The sequence below is a fragment of the Magnolia sinica genome, chromosome 11 (assembly GCF_029962835.1).
Source record: "Magnolia sinica isolate HGM2019 chromosome 11, MsV1, whole genome shotgun sequence".
Taxonomy (NCBI): Eukaryota; Viridiplantae; Streptophyta; class Magnoliopsida; order Magnoliales; family Magnoliaceae; genus Magnolia; species Magnolia sinica.
In genome coordinates this window covers 30042641-30063917 of record NC_080583.1, presented here as the reverse complement: position 1 = coordinate 30063917, position 21277 = coordinate 30042641, and the positions used below count along the sequence as shown (strand labels likewise).

The following is a 21277-nucleotide window of genomic DNA, read 5'->3' as shown; positions in this document are numbered from 1 at the left end:
TTCAGTTTGACCATCTGTTTGTGGGTGGTAAGCAGTAGAAAATTGCAAATGAGTTCCCATAATGTGCCACAGTGTCTTCCAAAAATAGCTAGTAAATCGAACATCACGATCAGACACTATGGTTTTAGGTAACCCATGGAGACGCACCACACCATCAAAAAAAAGACGAGCAACATGAGACGCATCACGTTTTCGAACATGGGAGGAAATGCGCCATTTTAGAAAAACGGTCCACAACGACAAAACGGAATCGTGCTTTTTTATAGTCTTGGGAAGCCCGAGCACGAAGTCCATACTAATGTCCTGCCACGGAGCATGTGGCACTGGCAATGGCGTGTACAGCCCGGTATTTTGCTTTCTTTGCTTTGCCAGCTGACATGTTCGACACTGCCCTAAAACTTTGGCTACGTCTCGCTTGAGGCTTGGCCAATAGAAACGATCTTCCACGAGGGCAATGGTCTTATCACGACCAAAATGGCCAGCTATCCCTCCTGAATGAAGCTCCCAGATGAGGAATTCACGAAGGGACATACGGGGAATACAAAGTCTGTCTCCCTTGAAAAGAAAGCCATCTTTAAGAACATATCCACCCATAATATGCTGGTCACTAGAGAGCGACGTGTAAGTACCCCCAAAATCAGGACATATGGGGTATTCATCTTTCAGTTGCTCAAATCCGACTACCTCTACACTCAAGGAGTTGAGCAACGCCACTCTCTTACTAAGGGCATCTGCTGGTTTGTTTTCAACCCCGGCCTTGTGTTTTAAAACAAACGAATATTCCTGAAGAAACGCTACCCACTTGGCATGCTTTGGGTTGAGTTTCTTCTGAGAATGCAAATATCTCAAAGCCTCATGGTCAGAAAACAAAACGAATTCTTGCGGTAGGAGATAGTGTCGCCAATGTCTCAGGGATTGCACTACCGCATAAAATTCTTTGTCGTAAGTGGAGTATTTTTGTTTTGCCTCATTCAGTTTCTCACTGAAATAGGTCAACTGGGTGTCCTTCTTGACTCAACACTTCACCTATACCGACACCAGACGCATCACACGCTACTACAAAGACTTTAGAAAAGTCAGGTAGAGGCATGACAGGAGCTTCCACCATCTTGCCCTTAATTTCTTTAAAAGCCTGGACGACGGCTTTAGACCACACAAACTCCCCCTTTTTCATGCACTCGGTAATGGGAGCCATGATCGTGCTAAAACCCCTAATGAACCGACGATAAAAAGTTGAGCCGTGAAAACTTCGCACCTTATGAATGTTCCTTGGTTTTGGCCACTCAACTATGGCCCTGACTTTTTCAGGGTCTGCGCGCATCCCTTCAGATGACACTATAAATCTTAAGAACACAACTTGGCTAGACATGAATGCACATTTCTTAAGATTATCGTACAACTTTTCCTTCCTAAGGACACTACAGACCTTTAAATGTTCAAGGTGTGATTCCTTAGTGGTACTTTAAATAAGAATATCGTCAAAGTACACCACTAGGAATTTTTCCATGAACGGCCTCAAAGCTTGTGTCATCACCCGCATGAAAGTACTGGGTACGTTAGTCAATCCGAAGGGCATGACCAACCACTCATACAGCCCATCTTTCGTCTTAAACGCCGTCTTCCACTCATCTCCTGGGCGTATACGGATTTGGTGATATCCACTCTTGAGGTCTATCTTAGAGAATATAGTGGACCTGGCCAACATGTCAAGCATATCATCAAGTCTAGGTATAGGGAACTTATACTTAACAGTAATTTTGTTTATGGCACGGCTATCCACACACATGTGCCACGTGCTGTCTTTCTTTGGCGTCAACAATGCAGGCACGACACACGGGCTCATACTCTCTTGGATGAAACCCTTTTGCAGAAGCTCATCAACTTGCTTCTTCAACTCTGCATGCGCTGCAGGGTTCATCCTGTAGTGAGGAAGGTTCGGTAGAGTAGACTTTGGGACAAGATCAATGGCATGCTGTATGTCCCTCATAGGTGGCAACTCATTTGGTAAGTCTTCAGGAAATACATTATTGTATTCCTTCAGGACCGAGGTCACCTCACAGGGCAACTCTGATGGAACCTCAAGTGTAATTTCTCTAGCCACAAGGGCATATACCATAGAATCCTCCTTAGCCTCTTTTTCAAACTCTCTTGCGCTGATTATATGTAAAGACTTAGGTTTGGATTTCCCCATTTCTCTAGGCTCACTTGTCTTCTCATCCTTCTTCTTTCCTAGTGTATTCTCAGGTGGCATGGGATTAAGTTTGATCTTTTTACCATTATACATAAAAGTACACGCATTCGAACTGCCAAAGATCGTGACATCATTATCGAATAGCCACGGTCTACCTAGGATAACATGCCCCACATCCATAGGTAAAACATCACACCACAGGGACTCTTTGTATGACCCAAACTCGATGGGGACTAGACATTGTTGGGTGACAGGTAGGGATGTCTTGTCAACCCAAGAAACTTTATACGGGTCTGGATGAGGTGTGGATTTCAGTTTTAAGCGATCTAAGGTGCTAGTGGAAATCACATTCTGACAACTTCCACTGTCCACTATCACCTTACAATTCTTTTCACCACACTTGGCAATAGTGTAGAAGATAGTGCTTCGACGCCAGTCAGCACTACTTCTAGACTGAGCTAACACACGCCTGACTACTGCAAGTGTTGCTTCTCCATCCACTTCTTCATCAGTAAGTCCTCCTTCAGGGTGATACTCTTCAACTTCATAATCACCTGGTCATCTCCACCCTCGTGGGATTCGCCTATAACTAAGGCTCTCCCACGGCTCTTCGTAGGACACTGATTAGACATGTGGCCAAGGTTGCCACACTCATAGCACCTCACTTGGCTCATGTTACTAGGACCGGCACCAAGAACCCCTTTGCCCTTGTCCTCCCTAGGCCTAGGCGGAATGGTCGCCTGTGCCCTAGGTTGATTACCAATATTAGGTCTAGTTCCTTGGGAATTAGATCTAGTATTGGAGTCTCGGGACTCAAAACGACGAACGACAGGAGCCTTCAGATACTGCTCTAACTCCTGCACGACTTGATATGCTTCATCTAAGTCCGTTAAGGGCCGAGTAATAAGCTCGCGCTGAAGATCCGCACAAAGGCCCGTCTTAAAACGCGAGAGCGTTACTAGAGGGTCTTCTCGGATATCACATCGCATCACATACTCTTCAAATTTAGCGATGTAGTCAGCGGCAGGGATTGCCATTGGTCAAGGAGCTTCTGACGGTATGAGAGAGGAAGGTACTTCTCCTTCAACTTCTCTTTCATCTCATACCAATGTGTGATAGGGGCTCTACCAACTCTCTCTACTCTACGCTCGGTGTTGGTCCAGAAGAGCTTGGCTTGACCCACAAGCTTCATCTTAGCAAACCGCATTTGACGGTTTTCTGACATGCCATACCACTCAAAGTAGTGGTCCATGTCAGCAACCCAGTCAAGGAATGCCTTGGGATCCAAGCGTCCATCAAAACTCGGGGCCTCAACTCTCACACTCTTCATCGCACGCTCATCTGGATCATAACGGTCTTGATGACCACATGTGGTTCGTGCCTCTCGCACCACACCACGACCTCTATCCTCACTACCACCACGTGTGGCAGCACGTTCTTCAATGATTCCTTCCACTTGGGAGTGCGCATCTTCCCCTACTGCGGGGTTTTCCTTTTGGGACGCCTCTAGTTGCTCCACCTTAGTCATGGTGGTGGTAATTTGGTTCTCAAGGCGGGCAAACTCACGCCTTTGACTCGCTTCTAGGGCGGTTATCTTTTGTATCAATTGAGCAAGTTGCTCAGATAACTGCTCGTTATTCATGGTAGGTTGAAGTCCGAAACCTCTACCTCTTCTCGTGGGCATACAATGAAGACTTGAACCAAACTCTACCTAACTAGACTACTAGGTGTTATGACTTTCAAGATGAATGCGATGAATGCAAAACTACTATGAACTGACACAATTAAGTTGAAACAGGAAACAACTCAAATCTGAAAATTTTCCAGATTAGAAACTTTCTAAAATTGGAAAGTTTCGAAAATTGAAAACTTTCTAAACTTGAAACTTTCCCAAGTTAAACCTAAAAATCAAAACCCTAATTTGATAACTCGATCTAGACAAAAACCATGCAAGCCTAGGCTTTGATACCAAATTTGACGCAGGACAGCCCTAATTATGATGCATGCTCATGGAGATAATTAAACAGCGGAAATAAAAGGAATAAATGATCTAAAAGTCTAACAATAATCATCATAATTGAGAAAATCATAAAGGAAACATGCAATGGAGCGGGCCATCACTACAACCATGGAGTATGGAATTCAATTACTACTTAGGTTGGATCCGTGAGGGATGAGACCTCCCGATCTTGCATGGTCACACCCAATCGATCAATGAAGATCACTAGTCCGAAGAACCAAGAAGTTTCTCGGATTAGGGATTTGAGAATTTGGGGATTTAGGGTTTAGATCGGTTCTCAAGATTTTGATCGAAGAGGAATTAGCCAAAACAAAAAAAATAGAAGAAAGAAAGTTATTACCTTGAGGAAGTTGGAGGGGCACAAGAAGAAATTAGAAGAAGAAGATCAAGGGGAGAGAAGAAGCACCATTAGAGAGAAGAGAGGAAGGAGGCAACCAAAGGGTTTGCTTTTCATTCATCAATAGTTGAAATTCGTGTTTAGGGCTTTACCCCACTTAAATAAGCACATAAAGACATAAAATTACTAAAATACCCCTAGGATAAGCAAATAAAGATATAAGATTACTAAAGACCGCTAACTAAGTCAAAAAACGTGCAAATAACATAAGTATGGGAAAGTTTGGGCGCTCGGTCCTCTTTCTCCAATCTTCCTTCACATGTGTCTTCCCTAAGTGGGGTCTTCTACATGTCCAATCACATGTGAAAGGTCTTCAGCTCCTCAATATTTGCCTATCCACAAGGACGGCACTTGTGGTTGGCGCTTTCTTCGTTGGTACACCTTGAATGCACCCGTGTCCGCATCACTTCCTCATTATATGATGAACCCTACAGAGCATACAGAGTTGAAGAAGCAGGTAGATGAGATCCTACGAAAGGGTTTCATCTAAGAGAGCATGAGCTAGTGTGCCGTACCACCCGCTTTACTGACACCTAAGAAAGACGACACTTGGCGCATGTGTGTGGACAGTAGAGCCATCAACAAAATCACAGTCAAGTATAAGTTTTCCATACATGGGCTTGATGACATGTTAGATATGATGGCTAAGTCCACCATTTTCTCCAAAATAGATCTCAAGAGTGGATATCACCAAATCTGTATACGCCCCGGTGATGAATGGAAGACAACCTTCAAGACGAAGGATATGTTATATGAGTGGTTGGTCATGCCTTTTGGCTTGACTAACGCACCCAACACTTTTATGAGGGTGATGACCCAGGTCTTAGGACCATTCATGAGGAAATTCTTAGTGGTGTACTTCGACGATATTCTGATCTATAGCACCATTAGAGCATCACACCTTGAACATTTGAAGTTGGTCTGTAGCGTCCTTAGGGTGGAGAAATTATACGCTAACCTTATGAAGTGTTCGTTCATGTCTAGTTAAGTTGTGTCAGCAGAAGGGATGCGTGCAGACCCAGAGAAAGTCAATGCCATAGTTGATTGGCCTGAACGGAGGAACATCCATGAAGTGCAAAGCTTCCATGGCTTAGCTACATTATATTGTTAATTCATTAGGAGTTTTAGCACTAATATGGCTCCCATTACAGAGTGTATGAAGAAGGGAGAATTCGTGTGGTTGAAAGTCGCAGCTAAGATTTTCGAAGAAATTAAGGGCAAGATGGTTAAAACTCCTGTCATATGCCTTACTGACTTTTCTAAAGTCTTTGAAGTTGCGTGTGATGCGTCTGGTGTTGGTATAGGTGGAGTCCTGAGTCAAGAGGGTCATCTTGTTGCCTATTTCAGTGAGAAACTGAATGAGGCAAAACAAAGATACTCTACCTATGATAAAGAATTCTATGTGGTAGTGTTGTCTTTGAGACATTGGCACCACTACCTCCTACCGCATGAATTTGTCTTATTCTCTGGTCATGGGGTCTTACGTTATCTTCACTTCTAGAAGAAACTTAACCCAAGGCGTGCTAAGTGGGTTGCGTTCCTTCAAGAATATTGGTTTGTCTTGAAACATAAGGCCGAAGTAAAGAATTAACTAGCCGATGTCCTTAGCCGTAAAGTGGTGTTGCTTAATTCTTTGAGTGTAGGAGTTGTTGGCTTTGAGCAACTGAGAGACGAGTACTCCACATGCCCAGATTTTGGGGGTACCTATATGTCATTCTCGAGTGATCAGCAAAGTGCGGGGGATTTCGTGTCGAGAGATAGATTCCTTTTTAAAAGAAATCGTTTATGCATTCCCTGTACATCCCTTCGTGAATTCCTCGTCTGGGAGCTTCATTCGGGAAGGATAGTTGGCCACTTTAGCCGTGATAAGACTATTACCCTCATAGAGGATCGTTTCTATTGGCCAAGTCTGAAGCGAGATGTTGCTAGAATTTTAGGGTAGTGTAGAACATGTCAGATGGTGAAGCAACAAAAGAAAAATTCTGAATTATATACGCCATTACCTATGCCACATGCTCTATGGTAAGACATTAGCATGAATTTCGTGCTTGGGCTTTCCAAGATGATTAAAAAGCACGATTCCATTTTTGTTGTTGTGCATTGCTTCTCTAAGATGGTGCATTTCATCTCACGTTTTAAAACTTCGGATGTGTCTAATATTGCTAAGGTCTTTTTTGATGGTATGGTCTATCTCCATGGTTTACCAAAGACCATAGTGTCTGACCGTGATGTCAGATTTACCAGCTATTTTTGGAAGACACTATGGCACATGATGGGAACACATTTGCAGTTTTTTACTACATGCCACCCCCAAACTGATGGCCAAACTGAGGTGGTTAATCGCAGCCTTAAAAATCTTTTATGATGCTTAGTGGGTTAACATGTGAAAACTTGGGATTTGATTCTACCTATAGCTGAGTTCGCCGACAACAGGTCAGTCAATAGATCTGCAGGGATGAGTCCATTTGAAATTGTTAGTGGGTACAAACTTAGGATGCTTATAGACTTGTTACCCATGTCAGTTACCCAAAGATCTTCTGAGTCAGCCGATGCATTTGCACGACACATTCATGACTTGCACGCACATGTTAGACATCGAATAAATGCGAGTAATGATAGTTATAAATGTTCAGTTGACCAACATTGTAGGTGGATAGAGTTTAATGAAGGGGATTATGTAATTGTTAGGATTAGACTAGAGCGGTTTCTTCAGGGTTCCGCTAAGAAATTACAAGCTTGCAGTACTGGACCATTCAAAGTATTGCATAAAATTGGGTCTAATACGTACAGGGTAGACCTTCCACTTGAAATGAGAATAAATCCAACGATCAATGTGAAAGATCTAGTCCTCTGTTCTAACCCTTCCATTGTTTCTTCTTCCTACCCTTGGCCACTTTTCAACTTTACTTCTCAACCCACTCCACCCATTCCACCATCAATTGACCGTAAGGAAGAGATTGAAGGGATAGTGGATGAGGAGGTTGTTTTCACACGAGATGAGGGCTTCCAAAGGTACCTTGTCAAATGGAAGAACAAGCCACCATCCGATTACACGTAGCTTATGGAAGCAGAACTGCAGCGGATTGATCCATACCTTCTCGAGTCGCACAAAAGTCTTAGCTCTTTGGAGCCGAGTTCTTCTCACCTGAAGGGAGTTGATGAGGACATCAGACCCTTCAAAGTTTATCAAAGACGAAGGCGGCCGACGAATACATCTTTATGGCTCGATGATAGTTTGTGGCACAACCAAGGAAGATTTTAAAGACCTTATACATGTCCCTGGATTAATTGAAGGCTCCACATTGGGAGGACACACGTGTAGGATGAGTTAGAAGACTGATCTGTTACACGGGATTTTTTTAGAAAGCTTTGTTTTGCGCTTTTTTTTTTTAGGGGTAGTTTAGTCATTTTTTTAAAATCCGAAATTTATAAATAGGGTGTTTTCTACCCTAAACCTAATGATGTTTTTTAATGAAAGCTTGGTACCTCTTTCCCCTCTCTCTGTGGTAATTTCTTCAATTCCCCTAATCTCTTCCCTTCTTCTAAATTCTATTTCTAACTCTCGAACCTTCTTCTTCTCTTTCTATGCCTAGTATTTTTTGATTACTACTGTTTACAATTAGATTCTTTGAAGTCCCCTCATCTTGAAAATCTGAGAGTTGATCCCAACCCTCTCAGATTTTTCAGTCGTCCCTTTTCCAGAAATCCTTTGATTTCTTGGACTAGAAAATCTGCGTTGACTGTTGGATTGAAACCATGCATGATCGGGAGGTCCCATACCTCGCCAGATCCAATCCACATTTGAATACGGTATTGCATGATTGTGATGATGGTCTTCAACCATTGCATGTTTCATTTGTTATTATCTTTACTATGATGTGGAATGTTGAATATTTCAATCGATTTGCTTAGTTTATTTCGTTGGATAATTTTTGTACTCACACATGCATTCTAGTTTAGACCATCCTGCATCAAGATGGTTGCTTTGCATAAAAATAAGAAATGAGAATTAGTTGAATTATCCAAAATGTGGAATGTTATTAGTTGCAAATGAGGTCATAAGTTGAAGAAAGACACTAATGGAAATGTTGAAGAATACAAAACCCCTACTAGTGGTTAGTGGGTATGCTCAGAAATTATATATAGACTTCAACGGGATATTTTCTCCAGTTGTCCGATTGAGTACTATTCATACTGCATTGAGTATGGTAGTAGTGCTTGATTTGAAGCTTAAGGCCCTGTTTGGGAGCGTGGATTTGGAACCCCCTGGATTTGAAATCCTCCTATTGTGTTTGGCACCCTGGATTGGGAATCAACTTTAATCCTAAAGTAGCTATGCATGATATATTTACAAGGGTTTGAATTTAATTAATAAATCAACTTTAATATCTCTAATTAGTGATGTATGTAATGTTTGACACAATGGTTGTAATAAGCCCACTGAAATATATTCTTTGCTCGAAAATGATGAAATTCCAAGTCTCGGATGAGCCACAAGCACAAGATCATGTCTGAGTGACTAACCAACGATTTTTAATCGTTGATTTTCATGGACAATGTTTGGATGGTGCCGATCATCATATTAAAGTAATTACAGTGATGCAATTGATAATCTAATTGTTTTGGGATATCATTAGTGGGTCATGTGCCCAATAGAATAATAGTCTGGTGACACACATGTTACATTGGCAACTCTTGGAAGGATTTTAGATGTAATCCACGCTCTCATCGTGGATTTCAAACTCTCTCTTTGAGGGGATTTGAAATCCCCTGGATTTGAAACCCCCGGTTACTTTATGCTGGCAAACAACTAGGGGATTTGAAATCCCCTCAAATTCCCCCAAATCCATGGTGCCAAATGACCCCTAAGTAATAGAATGTAAAAATTGCCTTTTTACATTAAAATCTTGATAAAGAAATTTATATGACTCAACTTGAAGGCTTTGTGAAGAAAATAATAAGAATTTCATTTTTTGGCTAAACAAATTGCTTTATAGTTTAAAAACAAGCTCAATGTGTTGGTTCAAGCAATTTGATTCCTTTATTTTGAGCTTCAAATTTATATGTATAAGGCAAATAATTGCGTCTATGTTCATAGCTTTGGCAATAATGGCTTCATTATCTTGTTATTGTATGTGGATGAGATGTTGGTTGTAGGTACTAAGTAGAGATACTATTGCAGCATTAAAAACTTATTTGACTAGGGAATTTGATATAAGGATTTGGTTACCATTAATAAGATTTTTGGAATGACTATACTTAAAGATAAGCATAACAAAACAGTCTGGATAACCTGGATGGGTTATGTTGAAACAGTTCTGTGCCACTTCAATATGTAGAATTCTAATCCAGTCAGTACTACATTTTGTGCTTGTTGTAGGTTGTCTTCGGATCAATGTCCTAGCACAGAAGCAAAAAAGGCATATATCTTAAGTACCATATTCATTAATGGTAGGGATCCTTATGCTTGTTATGCCGTGCACTAGACTAGACATAATACAAGTAATGGGAGTAGTCAGTAAATACACGACGAACCTAGGTAGAGATTATCGGACAATGGTTGTGGTTGATTTAGAGTTGGTTGGGTTCGTGGATGCAGATTATGCAGGAGATCGAGATAAAAGAAGATTTACCATTAGTTACGCCTTCTCTTTGGCTGATGGTGTAGTTAGTTGGATGTTGAGATTGCAGTTAGGAGGTGCCACCATCTGCCATAATCGGCTAGAACCCCACTTACCTGTTCATATTCATTATCCCGTGGAGATACACAATGGAGTTCCAAACAATTCTGCCCCAACATCCAAACACAATTTCTAAATTCCATAGAATGAAATTCCAGGTTGCCCAACACAACTGATAGAATGAAATTCTCAGGGAATCCAAATCCTTTGGATTCTTAAGTGATTTTTCAAATTCCAAGTTACCAAATGACCCCTTAGGGAATTTGACGTCCACAGTTTTTTCGGAATATTTCATATTAACATGTATATGAATTTGAGAATCTCATAAAAATAATCAAAACAACTCTTTGATTGTAATAAACTTATATAATAGACTATTAGATAGTGCTTGATTGTAATCAACCTATGTATTAGTCTACTACATCGCCCCTATGGAAGTTTTTAGGTCTCATTGCCATTCCCAACTCAAATAAAGGAGGGGGGTTTTGCATCACATTGTTAGCTGGCATCAAACTTTGCCATAACTTCCATCATAAAAAATAATTAAAACAACAAAGAGTAGGGAAAGAGAGGAAGTGAGAGGAGAGAAAAGGGGAAGAAACAAAGAAGAGGAGAGGAGAGGTTAAGGGCAAAAATTACTTGTGTTAGTTAAAAAATGACTAACACTCTTATAATGACTAGAATATAGGATTGGTACTCCACAAGAGTACACAAAATAATACATACATACATACAAACAATTACATATATTTCTCCACACTCTCCCTCAAGCTGGAGCATGAATGTTGAGCAGCCGAGCCTGGAACATAAATGCATTGGATGATGATGACCAAACTCCTTGGTTAAATAAAATGTTAGCAAGCTGATCACTGTCCTTCGGATATGATAACTGAACATCCTTTGAGGCTAACTTTTCATGGATAAAATGTCAATCAACCTCAATGTGCTTTTTATGCAAGAGAGAGAGAGAGAGAGAGAGAGAGAGAGAGAGAGAGAGAGAGAGAGAGAGAGAGAAGCAATGAAAATGGACACCGAGCACCCAATTGGAAAAGTGCTGTGTTTGGAAAAGCAATGAAAATGGACACCATTGCGAGCTGGCTCTTTTTTTGCTGCCCAAAACCGATTCCACTTATTTCTGATTGACTAGAAATTTGTTGGCTATTCTTGTTCTGTAGCTTCTGGTGGAAATTGATCCCACACAACTTCTATGTCATGATATCCAAATGCATCCTTATTCTATGGGGATGTTTTCAAGTGTTGACCTTGCACATTCTGCAGATGCCATGGAATGATATCTTTGATATTGACAAAATTGATATGAAAAAGCCACATTTATGTTGTCTTGATAGTGTGTTTATCCATTGAATATATCATCATTGTGGTTTCTTGGGGAAGGGGAATCTTAGTCACAAGCTAATGGTAACATAATTTCCAATAAGCCCAGGAGATAACCAGATGCCGTGCATAACAGAGTTTTCAAGTTCAATGCTGCTTGCTGAGCTGCATTTGTATTCACCAAACCCAGATGCCCAAATGTGCATGGGACCTTTATGTGCCTTGGCATGCAAGTCAATATTTTAAACAATAAAATATGATAAATAGCACATTGTAATTATATATGCCTTTCAAAAAAAAAAACATTGTAATTATATATGTAAAACTCTAAATAATAATAATAATAATGAAATTGAAGATATATATCAATTATTTAAACGCAAACAATATTTAAAAATAAAACGTAGCAATAAAAACACATAAAAAGTTAAATGAGCTGTGTTTAGGAGTGACGGACACACGAACGCATATGCACCCACGTGGCTTACGAAACAGGGCCTTTTGCTTGTTGCAAAAGTTATCAGCGACAAGCAACATGGAACAATTGGTTGGCTGTTCCATGTTGCTTGTCCCTGACAACTTGTTGGGGGAAACTGTGGTTTGATAAGCTTTTGATGGGATCAAACCAAGAAAGTCACCCAACTAAAAAGATGTAGTTGTGCAAGATATGCTTAATATTTATTTATGGAGCATGTACACCTGATAGGACTTGGGGACACCCAAGTCATAATTCCAAGTCTCCCACATGGCCATGGTTGCTGAATGCATGGTACATTCATGGGGCTATACCAAAAATTGGCTTCCTGCTCATGACTGTTACTCATAAACACGTTATTATGATAGGTTTTTGCTCAGTCTGGCTTGCCCTCCATGATCTATAGGTTTTAGCCGCAACCTAGCTTTCCCGCTGTGATTCTATAATGGGGTGGCTTCCCACCAGTTTAAAAAATTCTTGAATTCAAGTATCCAATTGTTACTTCATTTCTACGATTTTGTGATTGAGGCTAGCTTCACAACATATTCATAAGGTTTTGCTCCCACTAATCCATGGACTTACCCTTTATGAACATGTCACCATCATGATTTTTTTTTCCACGTTTAATTGATATATCACTCATGATTAGACAATTGAGTGCTTCGAATTTACAACTTGGGTATCCCAAGTCCTATCAAGTCTACATGCTTTGTAAACAATACTAAAGTTATACTCTTTGACAAGGGATCAGCTAGTGTATTTCCAAAGATATGTAACTTATGTATGGGTCTGTATGATTTTTCATGCTTCCACGGGTAGCTGATGGACCCAATCCAATTTTAATGGGCCTAGGTCCCTTTTTTTGGACTCGTTGTTGGGTTTGGGTCTCACCTTTTGGACCTAGTTAAAAATCAGGTCTAGTTGGGTACGGGCACTGTTTTAAATATTGACGATATCGGCTGATATATCCCACGATATATCTTGTATCCCACTAGTGCGATATGAAACGCACAAGAAGTGCGATATATCCCACATGTTCGATCTAGTGAGCATTTTCGAATTTCGATGCTCTTTTTTTTCTGTAAATCATGTTAAATTAGTGTCAAACTGTTACAAATTCATGATTTTTCATGTTTTACATGAAAAATTGTGGATTAGGAGCTTTGATTTCGAGATTTGGAGATGGGCCGAGTTGCGAAAAATTGAAAAATAAAAATAAAAATTTCTCAATTTCTCGCAAATCGTTTGCAATCTTTGTGTTCAAACATCACATCAAACATGTTTGTAACCTAATCTAGTGATTATTCTTTTGCTTTTGAATGTATTGCTTGTGTTTCCACACGTTTTCTTACATTTATAAAATATATGAATAGACATTGAATATACTTGCATCAATTCAATTAGACAACGCATAGATTAAGACCCCATACAAAGAAAACCTATTATGTATACTTGATTTTTGTAATGTTTTGATTTATAAGTGTGTATTGATGTCTCTTTTAACCATCACCGAAGTTTCATCGAAAAATTCAACCAAATTCCCAATGTTTCCCCATGTTTCCAACAACAATGATACATTACACGATACAACTGATATATCCCATGTGATAACCGATATGTATTCGTATCCCAAGAATGCGATACGTAACGCAATACCGATATTTCGAACACTGGGTACGGGTTGGGTCAATCTATGGACTTGGTTAAGTCAGGTCTATTTAGGTCCTAGTCAGGTCTTTTTCTTTCTTCTTTTTTTTTTTTTTTTTAAATTTTAATTTTTATATATATTTTTTAGTGCAATTATATATATATATATATAATGGGTTTTGTTAACGTCCCCAGGCTTTTTAAATGACATGTGGGACCTGCAATCATCAATTGGAACTGTTCATTCAGTAGTGCCATAGGGAGCAGGCCATGGTGCAAGAATCATGTCGATCGTATGTCCTAAGCCTTTGAATGGGGAAATTTTGATACAACCATCCATTGTTAAGGAGCCATAGATCACATGGTTAGAATCATCACACCAAAGTGCTACTTTGGAATCATAAGTAATAGAAAGTGGGATCTATCAAATACATGTTTCAAGACGATGATTGGACCTATTTTGTTTCTCTGCTCGGTCTCAACTATCCATTTTTCATGCTATTGATAAGATGTTTAGGATCATTCAACTGGCATGATTTTTCCACAATGACTTGCTCCTAGATGTATGAATGAGTGAATGGTTTAGATCCACGATTGGGCATCCCATGTGTCGTTTAAAAGCTCCGGGGATTGCTAATGTCCCATAAAGGTGGGACGTTATCAAAATCCATTATTTAATATATATTGATGATTTAGATAACAAAATGAGATCCTAAGCCACACACATGAAAGAGAGCCCATGTACAGTTGATACACTTGTCAAAGTGGCACATATATGCGTGATCTAATCCATCCATCATCTGAGCCCAACCATGTAAATGCTCTTATTTTTCCAACCCAACTAGAAACCTATATCAAAATATCCAATTGGTACTTGATAGTTACCCAAATCCGACTGGATCTTGGTCCAGGTATTCAAGAACTAGACCTGGACCCAGCAAGACCCGACTTGGTTACCCTAGGTACGGTTACTATAGAACCCAACCCTAACTTGACCTATCTACAACCCTACTTCAAACCTCATATATAGCAAATTGTTCATATCATAGGTTGTAGCTGTGCTACAAGCTATATGTTCAGCTTCCATATATCAAGACTAATTCCATTAAAATTTTCAATTTTGTTAACCCAGTCATTACAAGTCTCAATTTCCCCCTTTCAAGAAAACTTTACAAATTTAAATATCCCTTTTTAATTAAATGTACCATCAACTTTTTAGTTTACCAAATTTTAAAATAAGAGGAGGGGTGAATATAGAAGAACGACCATTCACGCGATACTTTACCGCTTTTGGTGAAGGTCAGCCCTATGCCCATGTGATTGATGATCTGGCAGTTGGTCCAAGCTCCACATGGTTAATGAGCCGATGGTTGATTCAACTTTGTATCCTTGATATTACACTCTCATGGCATACAACCCGAAGAGATTGATCATAACGATTCAGATATATCGAAAACCTTAGTTTGAAGGGAAAAATATATGGCTTGAGAAAGTTATATGTAAAATTTTTGGCTAATGAGCTTGTTCTTAGGCACAGCCCTAACTATATTTTTCTATCTTGTGTCCGGGTTCAAGCTTGGGCCTGTGATTGGGCCTAGGCCTGGGCTTGGCTGTGATTGGGCTTGAACACATTCTTGGACCTAAGCTTGGGCTCATTCTTTGGGTTAGTCTTGGGCTTTTATTGCACTAAATAGATGCACTCAAAGAGCACCATAAACACAAAGCCCCCTTTACACTTCCTTCATGATGGCATCCAGGCCCAGATTTGAGGTAGAATTAACGCAATGAAATTAAGGAAAATTCAGCACTTTGAGTGAAAGACCAGAAATCTCCTGTAGATGGGGATTTTCTCCCAATTCTCTTGATTTTATTGTGATTGGAACATCCTAATCTCCTCCTTGAATAGACATTTGTGCAACCCTTCAAAGAGAGGTTGCAAGCTTTCATGAATCATGAGTTTTCTCCTCTATCACAAGTAAAAAGCTGCCTCTTGATTACATGTCCTTTTGGTTTACAACAGTTTTCAATTTGGTAATAATTATTTAATATATAATTAAGAGAAAACAGCATAGGATTTCACAAAAAAGAACAAATACATGCCTCATGGCTACATGCCAACAATATAACTGTTTACATTCATTACTGAGGATTAGTATTTCTCAATATTGTTTATTATTTTAAAGTTAAGAGAATCATATCCTTGAATGCTGCTTATATTTCTATTCCATTTAATTGAAATGCAAATTTTAGTTAGTTTAACATGATACCTCAATGGTATCTGACAGATGCAACAACTCCAAACTTTAGATTATCCACTTGTTACTCTAATAATTTTGAACTGCTCATCTGCTTCCTTTTTTTTCCTTACTGCTTTCTTCTCTTCTATTTTCCATTTGAATCTATGAATTCTACAACTTCATTTGTGTTTAAATGAATTTGCTCCAATTCCATAATTCATTAAGTTAAATCACATCATTTTAATGCCATTTCTGGTGTAATTCTGCCTGGTAGAGCTACTGACACATTCAAATTATTAGGTCATGATGTCTATTCAATTTTCTTTTTGAAATCTCTACAAATCTGGTTCCTTCATAACTGACTGACTAATTTATCTATCAAAATTTATTCGTCAGATGATTACTCTTACCTCCTCAGATTCCTTTGACCCAATAAGGACGTTGCGTATGGCAGGATATGGGCTGCTAATTTCGGGACCATCATTACATTTATGGTTCAATTTTGTCTCAAGAATTCTACCAAAGCGGGATTTGAGCAATACTATGAAGAAACTTTTCTTGGGGCAAACTACCTTTGGACCCATTATGACTGCTGTGTTCTTCTCTGTGAACGCAGCTCTGCAAGGTAGTGATGTACTTTGCTTTCATGACAATGCCTTCCAATTTTCATTTCTTTGCCATCTAGTATTGTTGGTCGTATGGTTTATATGCATTTCGGTTATTCTAGGTGGCAGTCATTTTACTTAATGTTCTCCCTTGATACGTTGAGAATGAAAAAATAAAGTTTTTTTTTTTAATTTTTTTTTTTTTTTTTTACTTCATTTTCCATCAAATAATGATTCAACTGGTTGGTGGATGTTAACATAACTTCAAATAGGGAAATTATTTCACTTCAAACTTTTTTAATGTGGGTACAATCAAAGAACTTCAGTTTTGTAATGGCACTGAAACTGAATCCGGTGGTTACTGTTACCCTTTGTTTCATTTGCTTGATTGGTTGATTTAAGCTGTTAACCACAGCGGACATGTGCAAGGCATGTATAGGCAACCCCTTGTGGGTCCTTACTCTTGCTCGGGTGGTAGACTCTCAGGAGTTTCAACTCCCGGTCAAGGGTTCGAGTGCCCATAGGTGGTGAAATTCCACTAGCGTGAGTGTGTGGGGTGTGTGCGCGTGTGTAAAAAAAAAAAACCCTTGTGGGTTTTGCCAGCACGTGCACCAGCCACCATCACAGACCTTCCTCTCTCGGTTCTCTAATTAAAACAGGGAGAGGTGCAGGGGTGTGTGTGTCTTCACTTTTATGTGGTTGACATGAGTGGGCTGCCAAATTCTTTCCAATTCAATTATTGGGTAATCACATAACTTGATCTAGAATAGCCCCAAAACATAACGTGCCATGCATTCCTTGCACGCCCAACAAACCATGCACCAACTGAATCCATTATCAGTTGTCTCAATCATTATAATTGTTTTCAACATCTCAATAGTTGTTAGGTATCCTGGGTTGGTAGTTTGGATATTAAAACTTTCTCAACTCATGCAAGAACAGATTTCTTGAAAATGCCTAGGTTAGGATTTGACAGGAAGGTTCCCAACATTTCTAGGATGTGAGAATTTGGTGTTGGATTGCACTGCCATACTACACTCACTGTTCTGCTTATTGTGCTAATCTGTTATCATCCTGACCTATTTATTTTCTACTAATCAACTCATGGCATTGTAGTAAACAATTGGCAATTGTGGATTCACAACTTCCTAGGCCTTGGCCCTGGTTTGGAAATTGTGGATTCACATGGATGTGCCAAGCTGGTTCTCTGGATAGATTTCTGCCATACTTGTACTCATTTAGAACCATAGTTGGTTATCTTATTAATTTTGTGAATGTAGTGGGCTATCATGTGGAGAGGCTTGGTTCAATTGAGTGGGCCCTTGACAACGGATCCATTCTTGCTTCAGTGTTTCTGATTCCTTACACTCCTTCGGTAAGTGAGTGGAATTTTAGTTGCCCTTAATGCTACTTGTTTGTTTGCATGTGAGCATATTGGCTTGAGTGATAGTTAGACTCAGGATTATCGGGCATTCTAGGTCTCAGTGTGGCATGAGGGCATGGTTTGGGTAGTCAAAAGATTTGGCATAAACATTTTACATTAGCCATAATAGAACCAAAAAAAAAAGAAGTATGGTGTAGGTGGGCACTTGGTGAGTCAGCTGACCCTGTGACAAGATAATTTGTGTGCCTACTTACATGCAAACATTGTTTAAAGTATCCCCGATATTATCTTTATCTCCAACCTAGCGATACCGATAACACTAGTAGTATTATAAATTTCAGGTATTAACAATGTATCGCTTATTATTGCCAACGTATCGCCAATATTTTCAACTGTGTAAATTCCAAGTGTCGCTTGTATTGCTATTGTTTCAATATTACCAATGTTTCGCCAATATTTTCGACTGTGTAAATTCTAGGTGTCTCTTGTATCACAAAGTGTATCGGTGATATTTTGATAATATCGCCAACGTGTCGATATCACCAAAAATCTATTTATTAAAAAAAAATCCATTTCAAAATTTTTTATGGGCACATGGTTGTATGTAGTGTTCAATTTGTCGATGATGATATTGATATTATCCTGATATTATCGATTACGAGACCACAATTTTTCGTTTCCTTTTCAAATGTTGATGATTTCTTGGCGAAATATCATGTGTTGTCAATATTCTAAAATATCAATGGATGTTTGGATGGATGGTTGGATGGTTAGATGAGATGGTGTTGGACTAATTTCTTATGACAGCACATGTTTTTAGTCTCCCATTAAATGAAAACGTATTATGTATGCATTCTTTTTACAATTGTTTATTCCTAAGTAGCAAATGTGTATTTTAGCATCTCCTGAAGCTTCACTGAAAATTCCGCTGATTTTCCCATGTTCCCTGCATTTCCACTTATCAGCGATTTGGATATTGTTTCCATATACCAGACCAGCAAAGCTTGTAGCGATTTCAATATTGTTTCCATATACCAGACCAGCAAAACTTGTAGCGATACCAATACTTCGAACACTGCATGCAAGGCTAGAAAAGACCTTGCACGCCCTATATGCTTATTGTAAGGTATGAATGGAATCTGTTGTTAATAAAATAATATAAAATCTAAACATAGGGCCAAACCATCCGAGGAGTTAATCTGAGAGATGCATGGTGGAACGCAATTGCATAATTTCTAAATCCCATGACTGTTTCAATGCAATCATTTTGCACTGGGAGACGAACCAGAACAGTGCAAAATGGCCACTGGGTTGGTCCATTTGGCTGTGGCACAGCAATGAGGTTTGTGAATTTGGTGAATTAGTTTGGTCTTTTGTTTTGTTTTATAATATGGTTTCAGAAACATGCAGATGCTATAATGCCTTGGTTAAATAAACTGATAGTGGATTAAAATCCCATTGAACTAGAAATGAAGGTAATTGATGTTGGTTTTCCATATGCTTCTGCTTTGTCACATTTCTAGTTTCCATGGTTTGTTGTGTCGGAGAACTCCCATCCTTGTTGGGAATTGAAATCTGGTTCAATATCTGTCCAATATAGTGTAAGTTGATTATCATCCTTGCACAATACACTGAAGTTTCTGAACATGTTTGCATGCATTTATGACTCTTCTGACTTCGCCTACCAAATATAAGAAATATATTATGTTGATCGAGAACAGGCCCAACAAACCATACTTGTGGGGCCTTCATTTTTGTGATCCTAATCGTTCATATTGTGGGCCCATAGTAGATTTCATGTGATATACCAGAAAATCTTGCCACTGGATGACCCAACTGTCTGATTGGGCGCTCATTAGAGGAGCATTTGTCATTATTGTGCATTTTCATCTAATGATTAGGATCATGATCATCTAATGGAGTGGATATTGGGTGTGGCTGACTGCTTGAAGGATTCCACCAGATACAATGGCTTATGTTACCAAAATGTAGGTGCATTTGTGCCATCAATGGATTGAACAAATCAATATGTTTCTTTCAATCGAGCATCAAATAATACATTCTCAGTACTTGGCTACAAGCAGTCTTTTATATATTTTCTCAAAATTCCATACCGTTTCTGATTATGGGTCCGTCAAACAGGTGAAAACAGTCTGGAGATTGTTGCCAGGTTGAAGCGAGACATGATTCCTACACTGATTAATGGGCTTCTGTACTGGCCTATTTGTGATTTTGTCACATTCAAGTTCATCCCTGTCCGTTTACAGGTAATTTTTATGATTGTAGTTATCTTGCATGGCCTGCTTCAATGCATAAAAAATGCACATTGAGAGTCCTCATCTGGTAGGGGAGCAGGTTGTTGATAATCTTCATGATGTTGTTGCAGCCATTGGTAAGCAATTCGTTTTCATTCCTTTGGACCATTTACATTACATACATGGCAAGCCTGAAGAAAGCGGACGTGAATAAGATCTCCACTGATTGATTATACATCACCAGCTCCTAACTTTTGTCGTCCTCCATCGTTGGAAAATTTCCCCGCCTGCTGATTAGACATCAACAGCCACGTGATGGATAAAAAGGCCATATCCATCCTGTTCTTTCCCCAGATCTGCCCATATATAACCATTGCAGCAGCCAATACGATTCAGTTAACATAGGTCATATAGCTTTTATCATCATTTATTTACTTTTTTTGAGCAAATGATTACATGTAGTAGATTCACCATGCGTTGCATGTATTTGGATCAATCTTCAGGTGTGATTTGTTGGAATGTAGGTGTTTGACATGTCACATGATGAGAATGGAAAAAAAAAAAAAAAAAACTCTTTAAGCTTTCAAGTGGCTGCTGTGAGTTAATTACCTTTCTGTTATTAAAGCCTAATCACGAAAAGGGAAGAGTGAATAGAAAAGCGATTCTATTGACTGTCACCTCCCTTCTTCCTCGTCGCTGTTGCACCATTGCATCTCTTCATCTCTACATGGTATCGGAGCATTAACATGATTTGCTGCTGGTGGCTGCGATCTGTGGAGCATTATTTTTTATATGAAGAAGAACAGGGCCCTTATGGGCAGGGTAATGAATACAAATAAAAATTCTAATTCTAAAATTGAAAACTTGGAATCATTGGCCAAGGGACCCACAGGTAAATATAAAGGGTTGAAAAGGTACCAACATTTTAGATTTAAAAAGAAAGGTTAAATTGAAACGGTGCCAAGGGCTTTTAATCCATCTATTATTAGTCTAGAGCCAATCTCTAAGGCAGAAGCCAATGGAAGTACAGGAGTTACAGTTAAAGCTCCC

The 21277-nt window shown here is 39.3% G+C and overlaps 1 protein-coding gene across 3 annotated transcripts in view; it reads left to right on the top strand.

Annotated features, from left to right (window-relative positions):
* LOC131218994 (protein SYM1-like) overlaps positions 1-20810 on the top strand; it is a 32004-nt gene extending 11194 nt beyond the window's left edge. The window contains exons 2-6 of one of the 3 annotated variants that reach the window (XM_058213933.1): positions 16380-16608; positions 17869-17963; positions 19874-19960; positions 20115-20239; positions 20359-20810. In XM_058213933.1, the coding sequence (XP_058069916.1) occupies positions 16380-16608; positions 17869-17963; positions 19874-19960; positions 20115-20147 (444 nt within the window). In that variant the 3' untranslated portion in view covers positions 20148-20239; positions 20359-20810. The remainder of the gene's footprint in view (positions 1-16379; positions 16609-17868; positions 17964-19873; positions 19961-20114; positions 20240-20358) is intronic. The other 2 variants (XM_058213934.1, XM_058213931.1) reach the window with 2 other exon arrangements.
* Positions 20811-21277: the final 467 nt, after the last annotated feature.